Source organism: Rhynchophorus ferrugineus, unplaced genomic scaffold, assembly GCF_030347505.1.
Source record: "Rhynchophorus ferrugineus isolate W39M unplaced genomic scaffold, kcgeb_rfMv2 rfM4, whole genome shotgun sequence".
NCBI lineage: Eukaryota > Metazoa > Arthropoda > Insecta > Coleoptera > Curculionidae > Rhynchophorus > Rhynchophorus ferrugineus.
The window spans coordinates 50,259,420-50,279,364 of NW_027472583.1; the positions used below are offsets into that span (position 1 = coordinate 50,259,420).

Genomic DNA, 19,945 nt, shown 5'->3' on the forward strand with positions numbered 1-19,945 from the left:
ATCACAAATATTAAACAATAACAAACATAAATTTACGACAATGTTCAATTGCCCTTGGTGAAATTTAACCTCATTATTTTATTGGTATGAAATTGAAATACAAAAACAAATTTTATTATTTATTTTTATTTTTATTTTTATTTTTATTTATATTTTTTTATTTTATTTAATTTTTATAAAATAAGTAACATTTAATTAAGACGAAATATAAATTAATTTAAAATATATTTAAGATGCATAGAATAAAATAAAGTAAATTGCAAAAATACTACCTATTATAAGTACTTAATTTTTGTTTATTGTTAATTTATTTGAAATTTAAAAACATTTGTAATCATAGTTTTTTATAATAGTCAGATATTCTTTTTTTAGAATTTCTTCCTAATTGTTTGAAAATATAATATTTAAGTTCTACGTATACAAAAATAATTACTCCTAATTAATTCAATAACGATTTATTTTTAAGGACAATTTGTTTTTAAATTGTAGGTTATGCTGTCTATTAATTCTCCTTCTAAACATTATATATACCAATAAATTGTAAAATTTAAAAGATGATGTTATCATTTCAATTATTATATTGAATTACAACTAAAAAGGAATTTAGAACTTTTTTGTTTTTTTTTTCTTTCCAATATTGCTACACTATAAACTCAAAATAAACAATAAGTAGCCTGACTTACTTTAAGAAAATATAGTTTTAGAACAAAAAAATTATGAAGTTTCATATATTTTAAGTTTAATTTTATTTTCCCATACTGATTTTTGCTAAGAATTAAATAAAAAATTATAAAAAAATATAATAATTAAGTAAAAAGTCGGTATTTTCATTGCACTCACCATTCAAGTCTCCAAATGTAGTAAAAAATGAATATTTGCTTGTATATTACCATAAAGTTAGAAAGTTGTTTTTAAGAATGTTATCAGAATAAACCATATCAAGTATACTTTTTAACCAAATTACCAAATTTATGTCATAATCACATCTTAAACTTATGTGATGTCTATTATTTCCAAAAAAATGTCTAATTTATTTTGATTCTTTACAATTACGAAAAAACTGTACAAACATTCAGAGCAAGAGCATTATGCGTTTAAGGAAATATTCCATATCTTTCCGATATAATTTTTTCGCTCTCCCTTCGAAGTGTCTACCCCCACCATCATCGGCGCGAAATCTGTGGTCTCCGCGTTGCCACATCGTTATCGCGACCAGCACAATCACGCCAATCGGCAACAGCGTAATAAATCAAAATAAATAGTTGAAAGCGCGTTCGAGATTCAGTAGACGAGCCTACTGCAATCAGTGATCAAGTCCGACGAGCACAAAAACTCCCTTATTTCAGTCATGGCCAACTTCGATATTAAAGGAAAGATCGCTTTGGTTACTGGTGGCGCTAACGGTATCGGTCTCGCCTATGTACAGGAACTCCTTAAAAATGGTCTTAAGGTATGACTTTCTTTTTTTTCAATTTCTTCATTCATTTCGACTTTCGCATCAAACCTTTTTATAATTACACTGAACATTATATTTTATATAATATTTTTAATTCTCTCAACATCAAACCAACTTTTTGAATGTTTTCGCCTTTATATATTTATTTTTACGATAATGTTCTTTCTTATATTGTAATATTTATATTTTACAATGATATTTGACTGATATTGACACTGAATCACTACTTAATGATCGTTGTTTTAAATAATATCTAAAGTAAATTAATGTTATTGCTTAATTATTACAAATTAAAAAAAAAGAATTATTTTAAGTTTAGTTTTTAATTAATATTTCTAAGGGGAGTATTGTACATTTTAAGGAAATATCCTTTGAATTTATAATGAAAATAAATAATTTATATTTTCAATTTTTTAAATATAATTACATTATATTATTAATTTTACAAACAAAAATGGTTTAAGGTATGACTTTCCTTTGTTTCAATTTCTTCATTAAATCTTTTTATAATTACACTGAAAATATTTTTTATATAAAATGTGTGATTCTCTCAATATCAAAATGATATTTGAATAAGTTAAAATTGTCTGGCCTTTATAAATTAATTTTTACAATAATGTTTTGTTCTTATATTGTAACAATTATATTTTATAATTATTTTAAATAAAATTTGGGTGAAATTGACACTGGATTACTACTTAATGATTGTTGCTTTTAATATTAATTAATGTGAATTAATATTATTACATTTATATATATACATATATTAAAAATTTACGCACTTTTTAATTAATATGTCATAGCGGAGTATTACACATTTTAAGGAAACATTCTTGGAATTTATGATGAAAATAAATTTTATTTTAAATTCTTTAATTATAATTACATTTTATTATTAATTTTAAACAATTTAAAAATTGAATTAAATTTTTTATATGAATCTGTGATTTAAAACTAATATATTATTAAAAATTTAAATAATTATTTAAAATATTTCTTCATAATTAATATTATTATTATATTTAACCATTTTGCGGTTCGGGTAAATGTTTGAAACTTATCTTATATGTTTGTGAATATAGGTTTAATTTTTTTATTGAATATTAAAAAAAAAATTTTTTTTAATAATTTTGAATAATAATTTAATATTTTGAATTGAAATCCTTGGAATTTTTTATAGAATTTTAGGATGAAAATAATTAATTAAAATTAATACATTATTAAAAAATTAAACAACTATTTAAAATATTGTTTCATAATTTATATTATTATTATGCCTAGCCATTTTACTATTTGTTTAAATATTTGAAAGGTATTTTATATGTTTATGAATTTTTTTTTTAATACTAAACATTTTATTTAATTTTTTAACAATCTTGTATAATAATTTTATATTGCAAGTTGAAATTCTTTGAATTTTTGATGGACTTTTAGGATGAAAATAACTTTTAAGAAATTCTTTTAAAAACAACAACATTTAAATAAAATGAAAACTTAAGGAGAATTATAAAAATTCAAACAAATTTAATTTTAAATGAATTAAAATAATATATTAATTTTAACAAGTTGGCATGTAATTTAGTTCAATATTAGATTAAAGATCTTGTAGATTTTCATAGATATTATATATTCAGTAAGCCTTTAATCAATCCGAATCCTTGATATGTTTACAATCTAAATTTACAACATCGACATACTATGATATGAGTGGAAGCAATTATGTAACTTGTGTTGTTTTCTCTTAAATATTGACTTATCGTGGAAGTATAGAAAACAATCTAGTAGATAATGAATAGCTAGCGTATTTTTATCTCAAACAAAAAAGTGTTTTGATGTAAATATGTTAGATTTCTACGAATTCCTCACATATATTAAATACGAAAATGGTATGACTAAATGATACTTAATTTGTTTTGAACTTTACTGTTTTACTATCTATATGTGTTATCTATAGTGTAATAAACAACATTGTGATCATAACAAAAAAGACGATAACTATTGCTAATGGCAGTTTTTGTTTGTTTTAATTAGATGTAAGTAAATAAAAGTTGAAAGATGTCGGTTAGAATCCCGCTCAAGGCTCAAGTTTTTCACGATTATTTGCAATTTTCTATGGTCAGTAGTGTAAAATCTGACAATGAACAACCCAGAAGACTGAGATAGTATCACGTTTCTAACCCAATAGGTAAAAAAGATATATAAATGTAAAAAAATCCTTTAGTGATATTTTAGTAGCAATTCATAGAGTATTCAGAAACCAAGAGCATTCAGTTAACTAAATGTTGATATAAAATCAATAATTGAGTATAAACAACTTGCTCATAATTGATAAGGTATCTAAAAAAAAAGTAAATAAACAATGTTTAATTTTAGGACAAGGTTAACGAAACGCCAGTACGAATTATGTAATTTGTGATATACTCATTGGCTATCTCATGATGTTTGTTGAACTACTTAACTTCATTATCAATGATTTATTCATATATGAACTTGAAATAACAATATAAGGCTAAATAAAATTTTATTATTACAAAGATAACTTGCTTGAATCATTTTGTTCTTTAACTTTTCTGTTAAACTAAAATGTAACAAATACTTGCGTAAGCAGTCATGTTATTGTTTGTTATCTTTAACAGGCTGTTTCCATTGTTGACATCAACAAAGCTGGAGTCCAAGTAGCCGCTGATATCAATCAGAAATATGGTGCCGGCACCGCCATCTTCATCGAAACTAACGTCATCGATAAAGCTCAATTAGCTGGTGAGTATTGACGCTTTTTTTTTCAGGTATTAAAATAGTCGGAAATCACCTGGACCAAAGTCCGGCCAAAAAAATGTATTGGCAAAATTACTTGGTGTAATACATAAACGCGGTCAAAAATAATGTAGCGTTTCTCGACCCCGATGTTGTTTTCTGTTATGTAACTCCGTTTATTTGTATGGGTTGTCGTATCGAACACAGTTTACACAACCTCCTACTTTGCTCAACTACTAATTGCTAATATATAACACAAAACTGTATTACAATATCTGAGGGAGTTGTATGACATAGAATAGAAATAAATGGTGCCAGAAGTTTTCAGAATAAACTGCATATTATGGTGGAATCGCTTCTAATTTGAGATCGTCCTAAAAATATCCGAAAACGCCAATCATTAGCCGCTATATTAATGGGCCAGGGACCTCAAAAATGTTTGAAACGTCGCCAGTTCATTGATACTCAAGCCATATTGACCTTCTCCTCAAAAAAATTACGGAATCTCCGTAAACATCGTTATATCAGTTCCCCGAATACATACCGTGCTAGACTAAGACATAAGGTTTCCTTTCGTAATAATAAATCCTGTTGTTTTTTCTTTGCACCAATTAATTAGGAAAATTGTCTTCCGACTTTGTTGAATTCGAAACATGATTTGTTGTTAAAACTTAATTAAAATTCAGGTCAAATTCTCTAAAATAAATAATATAATACTTTGTTCTTTCTCTAAAGTTACCAGAATAATATTTCAACGGCTATCATAACATCATACAAAAGTTTGTTAGTTAAACATTACTAGTCTATTTAGGTACTATATTAAAAAATAATCTTAAATACTCTTAAATATAAAAATAATGTGTGGGATATCCAAGATTTTTCCATAAGTAAAAACAAAAAATTTAAAAATTCATCATATTGTATCACCAACTATGGATTTATCTGGACTGGGCCTACAGTTTAACGTGGACTCCGAACCACGGTCTTCGGCATTAAGCCTACCGACTGGCGAGTGACCAACTTAGAAATCATCCCAGAAGACATCTTACCCAGCCTGGTTACTGGCGTGTCTAGGGTCACTTTCCTTGTCCGATTTTGCACTCTTGTCCAGGACAATCACAAATATTAAACATTCACAAACATAAATTTACGACCATGCCCCAGCAGGATTCGAACCCGCCACTATCACAAATAGTAGGTGGACCGTCCTGTTGCCTTTACCACTGCGCCAACCAAGCCGGAAATTCACCATGTAAAATCAAACACTAATCAGAAGCGCTACGAAACATCAACGTCACTAGCCATAACTTCCACATTCAAAATTTTGACCTTTTGAACGCCCGTTATTTTTTATTTTTCTTATATTTCAGTGTTAAAAAATGAAACTGATAACTGAAAATAATACTGAAATAATAACTTAATAAGAAAACTAGCACTTTTATAGAATTGAAGTGAGTAAGTATTCCAGATACACTAACCATGAAATGTGCTAGATTATTGAAGAACATAAAGTAAAAATACTATCAGTATAACTGTATAATATTATCAGAATAGAGTATAAATATCGGTATAAAACTTGAGTGAACTCTAAAATGTACACAATAATAGCATAATCACTAGTAGGGAACTGCGAGAATAGTATTATTGAAGTGGATCACTCAAACTATACCGGCTGCTTCGCGATTTGCAATATTTAACCACATTTCTCTAAAATGTTGCTACCTTTGAACGCAAATAGACAGTTTGTTTGTACATTAGTGTCCCTAACACCATCGATACAAACCGTCTAAAGCGACCAAAACAACTACGTCACGCGCAAATTTGGTGCATTTTAACGCGCATTTGAAATTACACTATTTCAAATGTCAATTTTTCTTTTAAATCCATTTTTAACAGAAAGAGTCATCTAGCCTATTTTGACAACTTTTTAAAAAACACTGAAAATGTTTCTATATTAAGATTTCTGTTGAATCTACAACAAGATTTACCATAATTTACTACCACAAAGCTTAATCTTCTCTCTGGTCTGCTCTATCAACAAGTCTTAAAATTTTATAGTCGGCCAATCAATAAAAATGCGACATATTTAGTTAAATAACAATTATTTTTATGGAAAAATAAATGTGAACACGTATTTTCTTGCAGCTGCTTTCGAAGAAACTATTAAGACCTTGAAAGGATTAGACATCGTCATCAACAATGCTGGAATCATGTTCGACGCTGATTACATCAAAGAAATCGATCTCAACGTGGTAAGTTATCATTTGGTCGATCCCTAGAAACACCCCATTAATTGTTGCCGTACTATTCCAGACTGCCTTGACTGAGGGATCTTTGTTGGCCATCAAATACATTGGCAAAAACAACGGAGGAAAAGGAGGTGTCGTTGCCAACATCGCTTCCATCCTTGGTCTGCAGAAACTCTCAGGTTGTCCCATCTACGTCGGAACCAAACACTACGTCGTCGGTTTGACCAGATCTTTCGGAACTCCCTTCTTCTGGGAACAGACCGGTATCAAATTCGTCACCATGTGCCCCGGTGTCACTGACACTCCCCTCATCTCCGAAGCCGGACGCTTCGCCCTTCAAGGTTATCCGAAATTGGGAGAATTGTTGGCCACTGAATTGGGATCTCTGCCAGCTCAAGAGTAGGTTTAAATACTCAGATCTCCGTTTAACTCTCTATTAACTATCGTGATTTTTTGTAGACCATCCAATGTTGCTCAGGGTATGATCACTCTCATCACCAAAGGTGAAAATGGCAGTGTCTGGGTATCAGAAGGGGGTGAACCAGTATATGAAGTTGCCATTCCTGATAGAACCACCATTCGCAGGACCTAAACTAACTATAAGACTGCATATCGAGAACTTCTCATTAGATATAGAGACCAAAAAACTGTACATATTTTAGGAATTATTATAAGTGTCTTATTGTTTCAATAAAATGTTATATATACTTTTTAAAGTTTAACTATCCTCCTTAAGTCTTAAACTACAAAAAAAAAAATATTAGAAAATTATTCCAAATATGATGTTAAGACTGAAAATTAAATCATATTACAATATACAAAAATATATAGTATATATGAAATAATTACTTATATAAAACATTATTATAATATGATTAGACATCGTATCAATGTAATAACTGTTAAACAAGTTAACAATGTATTTGTTAAGTATTATTAAGTTGTTGGATTTAAGAAATCTACTGCAGAAATCCATTAAACAATGTTAGAAACTTATGTGATACTGCTCTGACATATCTCAATTGTCGATTTTGGTATAAACGATTTAAAAGTAGTGATTTTGATGTCAATGGCAAAGACATTTCTGGAGAACAAAAAAGGAGGCATTGCAAGATTTATTGGATGAAGGTATAGCCCAACTACTCAAAACTCAGACAACTTGATGAATTAGTTATTAGCATATGAGTTGACTGAAAGCTGAAGCGCGTTTTCATTGCTTGTTAGCTAAAAAGTAGCGTTTCCTATGACGTATTGTGATTGGTAGTGAAAAATGGATTTAAGAACATACTATTGCAGCTTCAAGTTCTGCGGCTTCCAGCGTACACGCCAAACGTAGCCTTTCTGATCACCAATAGTTCAGATAGATGTAGCATGGTTTAACTGACACACAGTTTAGATTGCTACTAAACCAGCATTGTTCTTTGTTGTAAAAAATAATGGAAAATATTTTGGTTAATATATATTGTACCAGTTTTTCTCCATATGTCTTTTTAAAGTGCCGAAAAAAAATTATTACATTGTTACTAGTCGTTTCCGACTAACCTACAATATGTCTTTATGATAAATTAAATCTAGGTATATAACTAGGAGGACCCATCGACCCTATCTCAGTCTCTGATGAAATAATGTTTATACATGTCACTAGTGTATATTTTATTAAATGCATCTCACTACACAACACTACACAAGATCAGATGGTTTGATTGTTTTGAGTTTGTGTCCTGTTCTGGTGGTATCCAAAAGTTGCAATATTTCAATATTCGTATGAGAATGGAGTCTTTCCTCATACCCCCTTGCAATTCTCTTGATTTCTTGACTGACTGTGGGTATCGGAAGGTCTCTATGTAGGTAGTCAGTCCTGTAGTATTTAGGTGCACCCATAATACTTCTCAGGACTTTGTTCTGAAAAATTTGGATTTTGTTTATGTTACTCTTTGCAGAACATCCCCATAATTGAACTCCGCATGCCTATATAGGTTTCAGTGTTTGCTTATATAATAGCAATTTATTATGTACTGATAATTGTGATTTTATTCCAATTAGTCAATACATTTTCCTACATTTCAATTCCAGTTCTTTTCTTTTCTTTTTTGTATGTTCCTTGCAGCGAAGTTTTGCATCGAGATTCATTCCGAGATACTTAGCGTTACTGCTATATTTAATGTTATTGTTGCTTGTATGGTCTGATTCTAGGGGAACTGCATATGCACAGATTGACTTTCGTTAAGTTTTATCTTCCAATCTTGTGTCCAATTATTTATATCGTGACTTGCCTGTTGTAATTTTTATGTGGCTTCTTCACTATTGTCTTATTACTATAGTCTGTCAGTATCATCAGCAAATGTAGCCATCGTGATATTCTCCATTTGTGGTATATCACAAGTGTAGAGTAGATAAAGCATTGATCCCAGTACACTTCTTTGTGGTACACCTGCTTTAGCTTCTTTTATTGTAGAGTAAGCTTCTTCTTGTATGACTAAATATTTTGGTTGTAATGTACGATTTTAATAATTCGGTGTGTTGTTTTGGTAACATTTTCTGTAGTTTATGAACAAGGCCTTCATGCATCGAAGGCTTGTGCTACATCTAAGAATATAGCTGAGCAGATTTGTTTACTTTCGTAGGGTTTTCCAATAATATCTGTTATTCTGTGGACCTGGTCAATTGTTAAATGATTGCTTGTAAATAAACCTAAACTGGTGTGTTGGTATTAGGTTTTTTTCTCTGTGTGAAAAAATAAAATGAAAATATAAAAACAACTAATACTTCCTTTATAACAAAACTACTATGGTTTAAGTAAATTTGTTGATAATAAATCGAGTGTGGTCCGAAACTGACTGTTGCGAAATACTACCCAAAAAAGGACAAGGTCCTACAAGACTAGGTAGGCTAGATCGTGAAGTTTCGCCGCGAAGTTTATTGCAATCTTGTTTTCCACAAATTGAATGACAATTTGCTTGAGATCATTAAGTCTAGAAGATTAATATCGCTCGTTCACATCTTGGAAAGTAAATTAAAAGAAACAAGTTGAAAATGAAGTCTAATACTTTAAAGGTCGTTCGAACAAGGGTCTTTCAGGATCGTTTGTGGTTTGGATATTTGCAACACAGAAAAAATACCCTCAAGTTTATATAGAAACCTCAATATCAATGTTACCAGTAGCCGGTTTATTACCTGCGTTTGTTAACTGACTTAATAGCAGCGGTTATTAGCTGCGTAATAGAGGTTGATTTGGCCAAAATTCATATACTATAAAATTCATATACTATTTATATACAAAATATATAATCTTGCCACCAGTATTGGATCCATGAGGAAGGGCAAAATCTAAAATCTTTACCAAAATTTAGGGTTCGCATCTGATCGCCAGCCATTAGCAATAAATTTTAGGCAATGTATTCAAATTGGTCTCGAATAATGGATGGATCGCAGCAGATGGATTGCAGATGGTGTTATATTAGAATAGACCACCAAATATTCTGGTAGAAAGTAAGAAATGTTTACAGTATTCTAAATCAAAATTACGGACATTAAATCTTATATTATTTCAATGAACTATTCGGTTATGACTTCCTTAATTAAAGGAAAATGTTGTCCTCAAAACGGCTTAAGGGATTCGTTAGAGGTTAACCACATACAGGGGATGGATAAAATATGCTTTTGAATATCATACAATATGGTACATCTTGTTGAATATTGGCAATGCTCCTTTGGTGTAAATAATGCAGTGTATATGCATTGCAGAGTTTACCTGCCAAGCACTGTAAGTTGTATATCAGTGTTTTATAGGTTTTATTCTGCGACAGTTAAAATAAGTGATTGGTAAAATATGTGATCTCTCAGACTTCGAAAGAGGAATACTGAGCGAAGCCCAAAGTTAACTGGCACATACCGACGGACATTAAAAAGGTTGTAGTCAGACAACCTAAAATTACACCGGCAAAAGTAACAGCAGACCTCAACCATCACATGAGCAATACCGTTTCGATAAAAACAATGCTACGGAAGCGCCACAACAGTCATGGAAGTGCTGCGATTCCGAAACCCTTTATAACGGAACCAACGCTGAGCTGCGAAAGAAGTAGTGCAACGACCACAAAACCTGGACATATGATGAATGAAAAAATGTGTTAAGGTCCGATGAATTATGATTTATATTGTTTCTTAGAAGCGATTGGCTTTATGTATGGAGAAAGATGCCTACGATAGGAATTGCCTGTTTCCTACAGACAAACATAAGGGAGTTTTCGTTATGATTTCGGCTGCGATATCATGTTATTGGCCGGATCATTGCGAATAAATATCTCGATATCCTCAATCCTGCCAGGCAGTGCCATATTCCAAAATGATAATGCGCCCATACACACAGCTAATAAGGTTCAGTCCTGATTTGAGTGGATCAAAATATCATCAAACATCTTCTTTACATAATTGAATTGTTATGAGAAGTTTTAGAGTAGAGACTGGTTAGTAAATTTCCATCTCCAAAATCACTGAAGCAATTGGCAGTTATTTTGGTATAATAGTAATGATAAAAATCCGTTGCAAACTATTCAGACATTTTAGATAATCTAATCCATAAATCGTTGCAGATGTTTTAAAAGCGAATGGTGGCTAAACAGCTTTTGCAACACCAACATGTCAAGTGTTCATATTATTTTTTACGTTTCCTGTAGTTATCGCGCTAATAGAGTGACTATGAAATTACGACGTGCAAAAGTCTATCATTTTGGTTGCCTATAACTTTGCTCAAAGAAAAGAAGAGTAAGTTTGGTTTTCATAAAAAGTTTATTTGGTCTTTATATATTTTTTTTCATTATTATTGAAAAATTATATCGGATAAATGGTGACCGCGATTCATTATGCAACTTTCGGCTCTTTTTAAGGCATTTTTCATGACATCCTGTATCATCGGAGGCTGAATTTCTTCAATTTCGTGACAAATATTGTCTCTAAGATATTGAATCGTTTGGGGCTTATTAACATAAACTTTTGATTTCAAAAGGCCCCATAAGAAAAAGTCAGGTGCTGTTAAATCCGGAGATCTGGCCATGCTAAATCACCGCTTCGCGAAATTAGTGGAAAAATGTCATCTTAGTGAAACCACATGCCTTCTAGTCCTTGCTCTTCCATTTCAGGTACAATAAAATTTCGGATCACGTCCCGTACCTTTCAGCAGTAACAGTAACGTCAACACCTTGGTCATTTAAAAAAAATAGAGACCAATGATGTTTCCAGCATAAATACCACTACCATACAGTTGTTTTTAGTGGATGCAATGATGTTTCATGAATTATTTGAGGATTCTGTGTTCCCCAAAACCGACTGTTCTGTTTATTGACGTAGCCACTGAGAAGAAAATGGGCTTCATCGCCCATTATCAATCTAGACGAAAAATCTTCAATTTCACCAGACAGCCTTAGGATTGCATTACTGTACCCAACTCGTTGATCAGGATCTGTCGATAGCAATTTTTGGACTAAAGGAATTTTGTACGAGAACATTTTCAAGATTTCAGAAGGGTATAACTGGGAACTACGTCTCCGAATTGATGTTTCCGGAGACTCTGCAATACCATGGCGTATCAGAGTCACATTTTCAGCATTACAAGAAGTCCGTTGTCTTCCAAAACGAGTCTACTGTCGTACCGCACTCACGAAAATTATCATGTAAACAATAAATTGTGGTTTTGTGAGGCACTGGACGATTACGGTATTTTTGACGCAATTTCCGCTGAGTTACAATAATGGAACGATCATTTTCAATAAATGTTGTCACTATTTCTGCTCGTTCTTGTGGCGTATATTTATCCATAATAAAATTTGGATGTGTATACAACACAATGGTGGAAGCAAAACTGAGCTAAACGTCACATAAGATGGCGCGCTATCAAAATGGTATGGGGACTTTTGTTCCACCTGTTATATAAATTTAATTTTTAACGCATAACGGGGAAATAATAATTCTCATTGAAAGTTAAACCCCGTTGAAAAAATTCATAATGAACAATACGACGATATATTATGTTTTATGTTCATAGTAGAATAATGAAACCAAGAGTCATGAAATATTTGCTCGTTTTCCGGCACTTTGCTTACCGTTTATGCAGTTTCCGTCTAATAAGCGGTTCAATATTTAATGCCTGTTGGAGAAGGGCACGGGTGCAATTCTATATAGGAGGAAAAAAAACAGAAGCGCAACCTTTTTGGTGCCGTTATAACACCAGATCGACGAAAATTGCGTTTAATAATGCAGCGCGAACTCGACGGATGGACCGTCTAGCTGCGAACTACATACCAGAACGTAAAAAAAGACCTTTAGCTGGTAACGGAGTTGTGCATAATGAATGTTGAGTTGTGTTGAGGGATCCGAAGATTCGCGTCTCGAAGAAATGACCTACATTTTTCAGTTGGGGTACGATTTGGTTGGGAAAAATATTTGGGACTGTCGTGAAAACGGAGAAACAGCTATAGCCGTGTCTATTTGAGATGAGACTCATTCTTGAAATACTAACTTTACTGTAGATATTGTTTCTGTTAATTGGTTTTCAATTATTCTTATTCTTAGTTCAGCTATTCAAACTCTGCAGCATGATAAAAAGAAAAGGAAAAAATTGGAGTTTAAATATAGGAAAATATTTTTTTTAATTATAATATTTATTAAGTTATTAGTTTTAAAATTTAATAAAGTTCTAAGATACTTCTTAGGTCCTTACTATACATAGTAAGTGAATCGAGATATTATAGGACTGATTACTTACACCGAAAACTTCAAGTGCCGACTGTCGTTTAGGAAATCAAGATAATTGCTTACATCAAGCGATATGAGGTGAGACTCATTATTGCAACTCTTGGATAACACCGGAATAGGACACAAACAAAATAATCAAACCATTTGATCTTATGTGGTGTAGTTTTGTGAGGTGAATCAAAAAGAAAGTAGTCAGACTAGTAACAATGTAACAAATAATTTTTAAAAAATTCAGTGAAATCATGAACTCCTTCACCATTTTCTGCTATCGTTTCATTGCTAAGTTAGCATATATTGTTGTTTAATATTCGGTTTTAGATGAAGTTTAATTTATAATTATAATTATTAACGTTTATGTGTTGCCTTTTGTTGGATTATTATTGCCTACAGTTGGGGTTGCGTGATATTGTTAATACCTACTTCAACATTTCTCTACTTGACTAAATTGTTATATGCAACAGGTAAAAAGGTAATTGGTATAAACTACCTTGATAAGATCGATGTAAGTGTAAAAAAATCAGGAACTGTATGATAAGTACTTAGTCTACTTGAAAAGAAATAGCAGGTTTGGTCTAGATAAATTCTGGTTGGTAAAATAGAGTCTCTAATATATGTTTCTTATATACTATTACTTTACGATTGTTCCATTAACTGTAAAACAATTTATGATGAAAACATCGAAATCGAGGGCCGCTCCCATTTATCTATTTGTCCAATTTTTATACATCTCCAATAAATAACGGTCACACAATGTAAACAACCACTGTTTAATTTCGTTTTACCTCCATTCACCGAGCCATATATAGCCATATACCCTAAAAAATAAAAGGCTGACCCCAAAACTTGCAAGAATGTCATCAAATGAGACTTGCAGTAAAAACCATTTCAGATTAGTTTTTCTCCTAGAAACTTCAGAAGTGTCGCATTGATGGAATTATGGTTTTGTCACTGAAGGGACAAAAGTGACAATATCATCAATTAAATAAGACCATAATAATTAATTAATATTTGAAATGTATATGTATAATTTCGTTTTGAAAAATCATAAGAAACGTAATTATAATTTGTTCAATTTCAATTTCCTTCATTCATCAGCAAGTAACTAGTGGTTGATAATGCGTGAAAATTATTATTATACGTGGGTGGTCCGATAAGTACTTAGCATACAAAATAAAAACGAAAATTTTGGAAAAGTGGCGATTTATTTCTCAACATAGTCTCCTTCTAGCTCGATACACTTGATCCAGCGATGCTCCAACCTCTTTAAACCGAAATGCGTTTTCTTGAGGTTTGCAAAGTGAGTTTCCATCGCGGACCTTCTGATTCTACTCAAATTTTTGCCCGACGAGTGAGTTTTTCAAGTTCTGAAACAATAAGAAGTCTCATGGGGCCAAATCTGGGGAATACGATTAATGTGGCCATGGCGGGTGTGGATCATGCCGGTGGGTTGTCTGGTGGAAAAGCACTTTTTTCTTCGCCAAATGAGATTGTTTCTCTTCAATTTGGCGTCGAATTGGTCCAATAACTCTGCATAGTACAGCCCTGCGACCATCTTTTCTAGGTCGTCATTACAGATCGCACATTGTGAAACACATAAAACGCCTCTTCGCCTTCTTCGGAGCACATTCGCCGGGTTAAATCCATTGTTTCGACCGTTTATTGGTCTCTGGTGTGTACCAATGGATCAATGTTTTGTCGACGGTCACGAAACGACGCAGAGACACCTTCGTATTGCGACAGCGTCAAACACTGCGTTGAAGTAGTCGCACGGTTCTGCTTGTCCGAAGCTAGCAAAAGGTAAAGTGCCGATACCTTTCTCATGCCCTATATCTCATGTCATATAGAATATGACCCACGCTGTCTTTTCAGATGCCTACTGCCTCAGCTATCTCGCGCAACTTCAATCGGCGGTCTGCGAATACGAGATCGTGATTTTTTATCATGTGATCCTCCGTTGTAGTCGTTTTCGATGAATCTGGGCGTCAAAATCGAACTGCCGAAATATTTTTACCTTAACTCTAACCTATAATTTGGATCACTACTGTTTTGAAGAATTTTGCAGACATTTGACAACACGGCGAAATCCGCTGAATGTGTTATATGTTCGGACGCATCAGACAACATTCTATATCTTTTTAACTAGAATAAAATTTGAAGGAAAGGTAGGGGCTGTTTCTAAAACGAATTTACAAACTGCGATAGGCAATGTCGAATGCATTGTCGTGATGACGTTGGTTCACTCTTATTTTGGAAGCACTATATATTTTTGTCCATCTTCTATTCTGTTTCCGTGTAAGCATTAAGAATAACTACGAGTAGTGTTTCTTCAAATCAACTAAATAATAAATTCACTCGCTGCGAAACAATTATTATATTGTGATCTACCGTAGATTCCTTAAACTTCAACGAGGATTGACACTTATTGATAACTATGCTACACGGTCGGTAGTACTAACATTTAAATCAGTATCGTCAGTCAAAAAATGGCGATGTTTTTATTTCTATGAAAAAAACCAAAACGATGAATATATACAGGAAAAACGAGACATCATAAAAATAATAAAACGAAAATAATACGGAGTTCATTGAGCAGCTCGTCGGCTACTTGGGAAAAGGACTCGAAATAATAATAAATCAACATGTTGCTGATAGTCTCCCGTTGACACAATACCTGATCCAAAAATATAGTCTCTCTCATAAAAAAGCGCCAGGGATTCCTGCCAAGAACCGCGGGTTTTTCTCGGAATTTTTTCTATGCTAAAGTCCACATAAATTTAACCTGTCGTTGATAACAGCTCGGGGAGCTTTCTCGGAATTCGCGTCATTCTCTTATGAAAACGCGTTCTATTTTTTTCCTGTTTCAAAATCCCGGTTAAGGGACTATACCGAGGCACTAAAATTGAATTGAATTGAATAGTAAAATTCTAAATAGGACCAATACACAATAATACAGTGTGATAAAATCAAAAGTCATATCAGAGACATAGATTATTAACATAAACCACCAGATATACGTAGAAAGGAGAAACTTGTTATGTTATTTAAAAATGTGGCTAGAAAAAGTTTACTATCGGCTTCGAATTACAAAATATAGAGAAATATAGAGACGCAATCTAACCATCCTTTCATTGTGCGTCTTAGTCCTCAGACTAATATAGTCTATTCAAAGTTTATTTATATATGCGTCATCGAAATTTGTGACGTCAAAACGTCCCAATGTGGCCGCATCAACTCTTAGTTTTAGTTCAGTTTGGCTTTGACGTACAAAAAAATTCTGATCTAAATAAAATAATAATTCGAAAATGTTACCAAATATAATAAAACAAGTGTAGAGAGAACAAAAATTGATGGAAAAAGGTAAAAGTTATAATAGAATTTGATTAGGTTTTGTTGATCATAATATTTATTAATAATTAACTGCAGATATATTGTTATTCATTCAGGAAATAATAATGGTTTTATGCCTGTTGCATAATTAGTGTTTTCCTAGAAGTCCAAGGGCGAGTACCATGGAAAAATGAACCATAACATGTTTTTGTTATAGTTTGAAAATCAATTGTTAAAAAACCTGGAGAAACCATGAGTTATCATTCTGGACAGTACACCATATCATAGCACACTGGTGGAAAAAATCTCATCAACAAAGGCTGTAATGAAATGGTTTTCAAAACATGAATTGAGTTTTGAAGAGACAATGCTAAAAACGGAACTATTTCAAATTGTTACTAGATATAAATGAAATATAAGTGAGATGTTTTATTAAACTTTATTTATTTTATTTTTGCAATTTACCTTTTTGAGAAAAAATATATACAGTAGATCAAATACAAAAAAATCCAATCGAGCTGATGATAAGGGTAGCAAAGAATTATTAAAATAGACATGCTGGTCGAGAAGGATATTCTATCAAGGACTGTTTGGATATGTGGAAAGAAGCATTGTCGACCAAAACACCTTCGGTTTGGACGAACTCGATTATACTGTAGCATTCATATATTCAAGCATCTGTATCCTTTAACATATTTTGATTGTTATCTTGCAACATACTTGTAATAACATTGTATACTTTAACTGATAACTGATACTCTAATTGTGTTGTATATTGTATATCTGTAAATAGACCTTAAATAATCCCGGAGGCTGATAGGTCTATAATATACAAATAAATAAATCTTACATAAATACGGGAAGGTTTGTTCTTTGTATTTCGAACTGGATAGCTATAGACCCAAATGTAGAGGAGACTAACCAAGATCAACCAAAAAAAATGAACCCAGATGTATAACTGTCAACACTTCATTCAATATTTGATGCTGTTCAATATTACATGTACTTCAATGATGTTAGAGATAGAAATCTTAAAGTCTGGCGATTGTGCTGTCAAGGGATGATGATGATATTCTGATGCTGCTCAAAACTGCGTTATCATCTTGCTAGCCATAGTAAGAACTTCATCATTAAGTTGTTATATTTAATGCGGCCAATGATGTGAATCGGAGAGCCAGCGGAAGGCCACGATATTGCCGCCCAAATATTAAGGAAATGCACGAATAATTCAGGAAGCAAGCAGTATGGATCATAGATATTAATCTTTTGGGGCTCTCAATTAAGAAACAAGTCCATATTATTTTGTATATGCCCTACATACCACGTTTATAAGTGTCAAATTTATTATATTGTTGTTATTTAATGTACGTTTTGATTTCGTTAGCTCGGTATAGCCCCTTAATGGCAAATCTATTTTTGACTTTGGGGGAATGTTTCTGAACCGAGAGGCTTGCCTAACGTGTCACTTTGGATACTGTTACAAAAAGACAATACATGGCCAATTTTTCGGCTCACAAATGCGTATTTATAGCCTTATTTTTTACTATAGTACACCATATAAATCAATTTTTGGCATGAAGTTGTTTTATGTTTGATTGATGATTATGTATATAAAAATGAGGTTTATTAATTGATATTGGTTATCGTCAGAGATTTATTCGGTAAATATTGGCAAAATGTATGTAAATAGACCAGATTTAAGTACAATCATGATTCCATTGTGTTTTACTATTTTTTTATGATAGGTTTTTTTTAGTCGCGATTGAGTCGGGCGAAATTTGCGTTTTCGCGTGCGTAGATTCTGGACAAATGATTTTCCCAGGTCTCTATTGACGTCAGTTTTGATCTATTAAAGGAAAATACTAAAACAAATGATGGTATGGCGAGAGACCGAAGTGCGGTACTTATATGGCTTTATAGAGATAATCCGTTCACCTTTGTTCGTTTACTTTTATTTTTTTTAACACTTTTAGTTGGAATATAAATTTAATTATGAATCACTAAAGTGACATCGGTCATGACGAAATAGTTAAACGTCACCATCGCAGCGAAGCTTTAGCCAATAAACGATCTTGATGAAAGAAAGTTTAGTTCGATGATGTGGCACATTAAAATATTCTGCTGGAACCAAAATTCTTTTATGGTCCAGGTGAATTAGTCTATGGCCGATGTTGGGTGACAGAGACCTTGGAATGCGCCTGGGATTGTCGCAGTTGGAACAACGTACCGTGCGTTATGAGTGGGTAGAGATTTGACTAAGGGCTTGGAGTGTTGTAAAGATACAAGGAAGAACCTCACACCGAGCATATTTTTGAAATTCTTCCCAAACCGAGTGTCTGTCTCTAGCACTGACTTCACTGACTTCAAAGTGATTAGTTGGTAGTAGATAAAATAATATTGTAATTCGGTAAATAGGTTTAGGTAGGTATTAAGCTAAATTATGTGTATATAGTAAAATATAAAATACATGTAGTTGATAGGTTAAATAAGTTTTTTGTTATTACAACAATAATTATGCACATATTTTATTTAAAAAAAATGTTTGTGTGTTAAAAATCTAACTTTGATTATTTTTTTATTTTTAGTGAGTTCCTTATTTATTTTTTGAACTCGGTTTAATTTTTTTGTTAAACATATTTTATATAGCATCTAAATCATGTCTGAATATGTATTTCACCTACTTTTTTAGAATAAAATAATGAAGTAAAATAATAACTTAGTTCTTGGCAGTATTCGTGGTTGCTAAAAAAGCGAAAACCTAAAAAAGAAGATATTAATGATCCAGAAATTTGTTACCAATTCTCAATCACCATCAAATAATGTTCAAGGGCAACCTAATACTATGTCCGTTGTGTTATTACGCTTGAGGGATGTTGATGTCATACAGCCTATTCCTGTTTGATGTATAATTAAAAAGCTTGCTTATTATACCGCTAGCGACTGTGTAACTAGACCAGGAGGTGTGGTTCTATTTGCATAGTTGCATCTGCTAGATTATTTAAAATTACGTTCTAGCTCGCGAATGATCAGTTGACCTAGTCATTTTGTCTACCATCATAAAATATTGATAGACCAGTTTATAGTAATGATTCACTATATTTAAGAAGATTATTACATAAAAGTTGTAATTAATAGCAAATGATTGATAGCGATGTAAGCGGTGATGTTATCATTTTTGCCAGATTATAAATTCATTTATTTTTACTCGATACATTAACACATAATTTCCGTCTCAACCGTCAGATTCCATATAATTACGTCAAAAATATAACTGTAACTGTGATTAATATCACTGTTGTAAAATCAATTATCAAAAATGGAATTGATTACATTCTAAAAAAATTAATAGGTACAAACAAATATAGTATTTAAAAGTTATTTAATCAAATCAAATTGGTGCATATTTAAT

The 19,945-nt window shown here is 32.0% G+C and overlaps 2 protein-coding genes across 9 annotated transcripts in view; one reads left to right on the top strand and one right to left on the bottom strand.

The window, feature by feature from the left end:
• The window catches only part of Ih (hyperpolarization activated cyclic nucleotide gated potassium channel Ih), a 332,983-nt gene that overhangs the window by 69,155 nt on the left and 243,883 nt on the right, over positions 1 to 19,945 (bottom strand). The gene's annotated exons all lie outside the window — the stretch shown is intronic.
• LOC143196502 (15-hydroxyprostaglandin dehydrogenase [NAD(+)]) lies at positions 1,249 to 7,166 on the top strand. The gene is made up of 5 exons (XM_076404235.1): positions 1,249 to 1,450; positions 4,093 to 4,216; positions 6,356 to 6,462; positions 6,524 to 6,858; positions 6,919 to 7,166. Exons 1-5 carry the CDS (start codon positions 1,349 to 1,351, stop codon positions 7,049 to 7,051), a joined length of 801 nt encoding a protein of 266 aa, XP_076260350.1. The 5' UTR covers positions 1,249 to 1,348; the 3' UTR covers positions 7,052 to 7,166.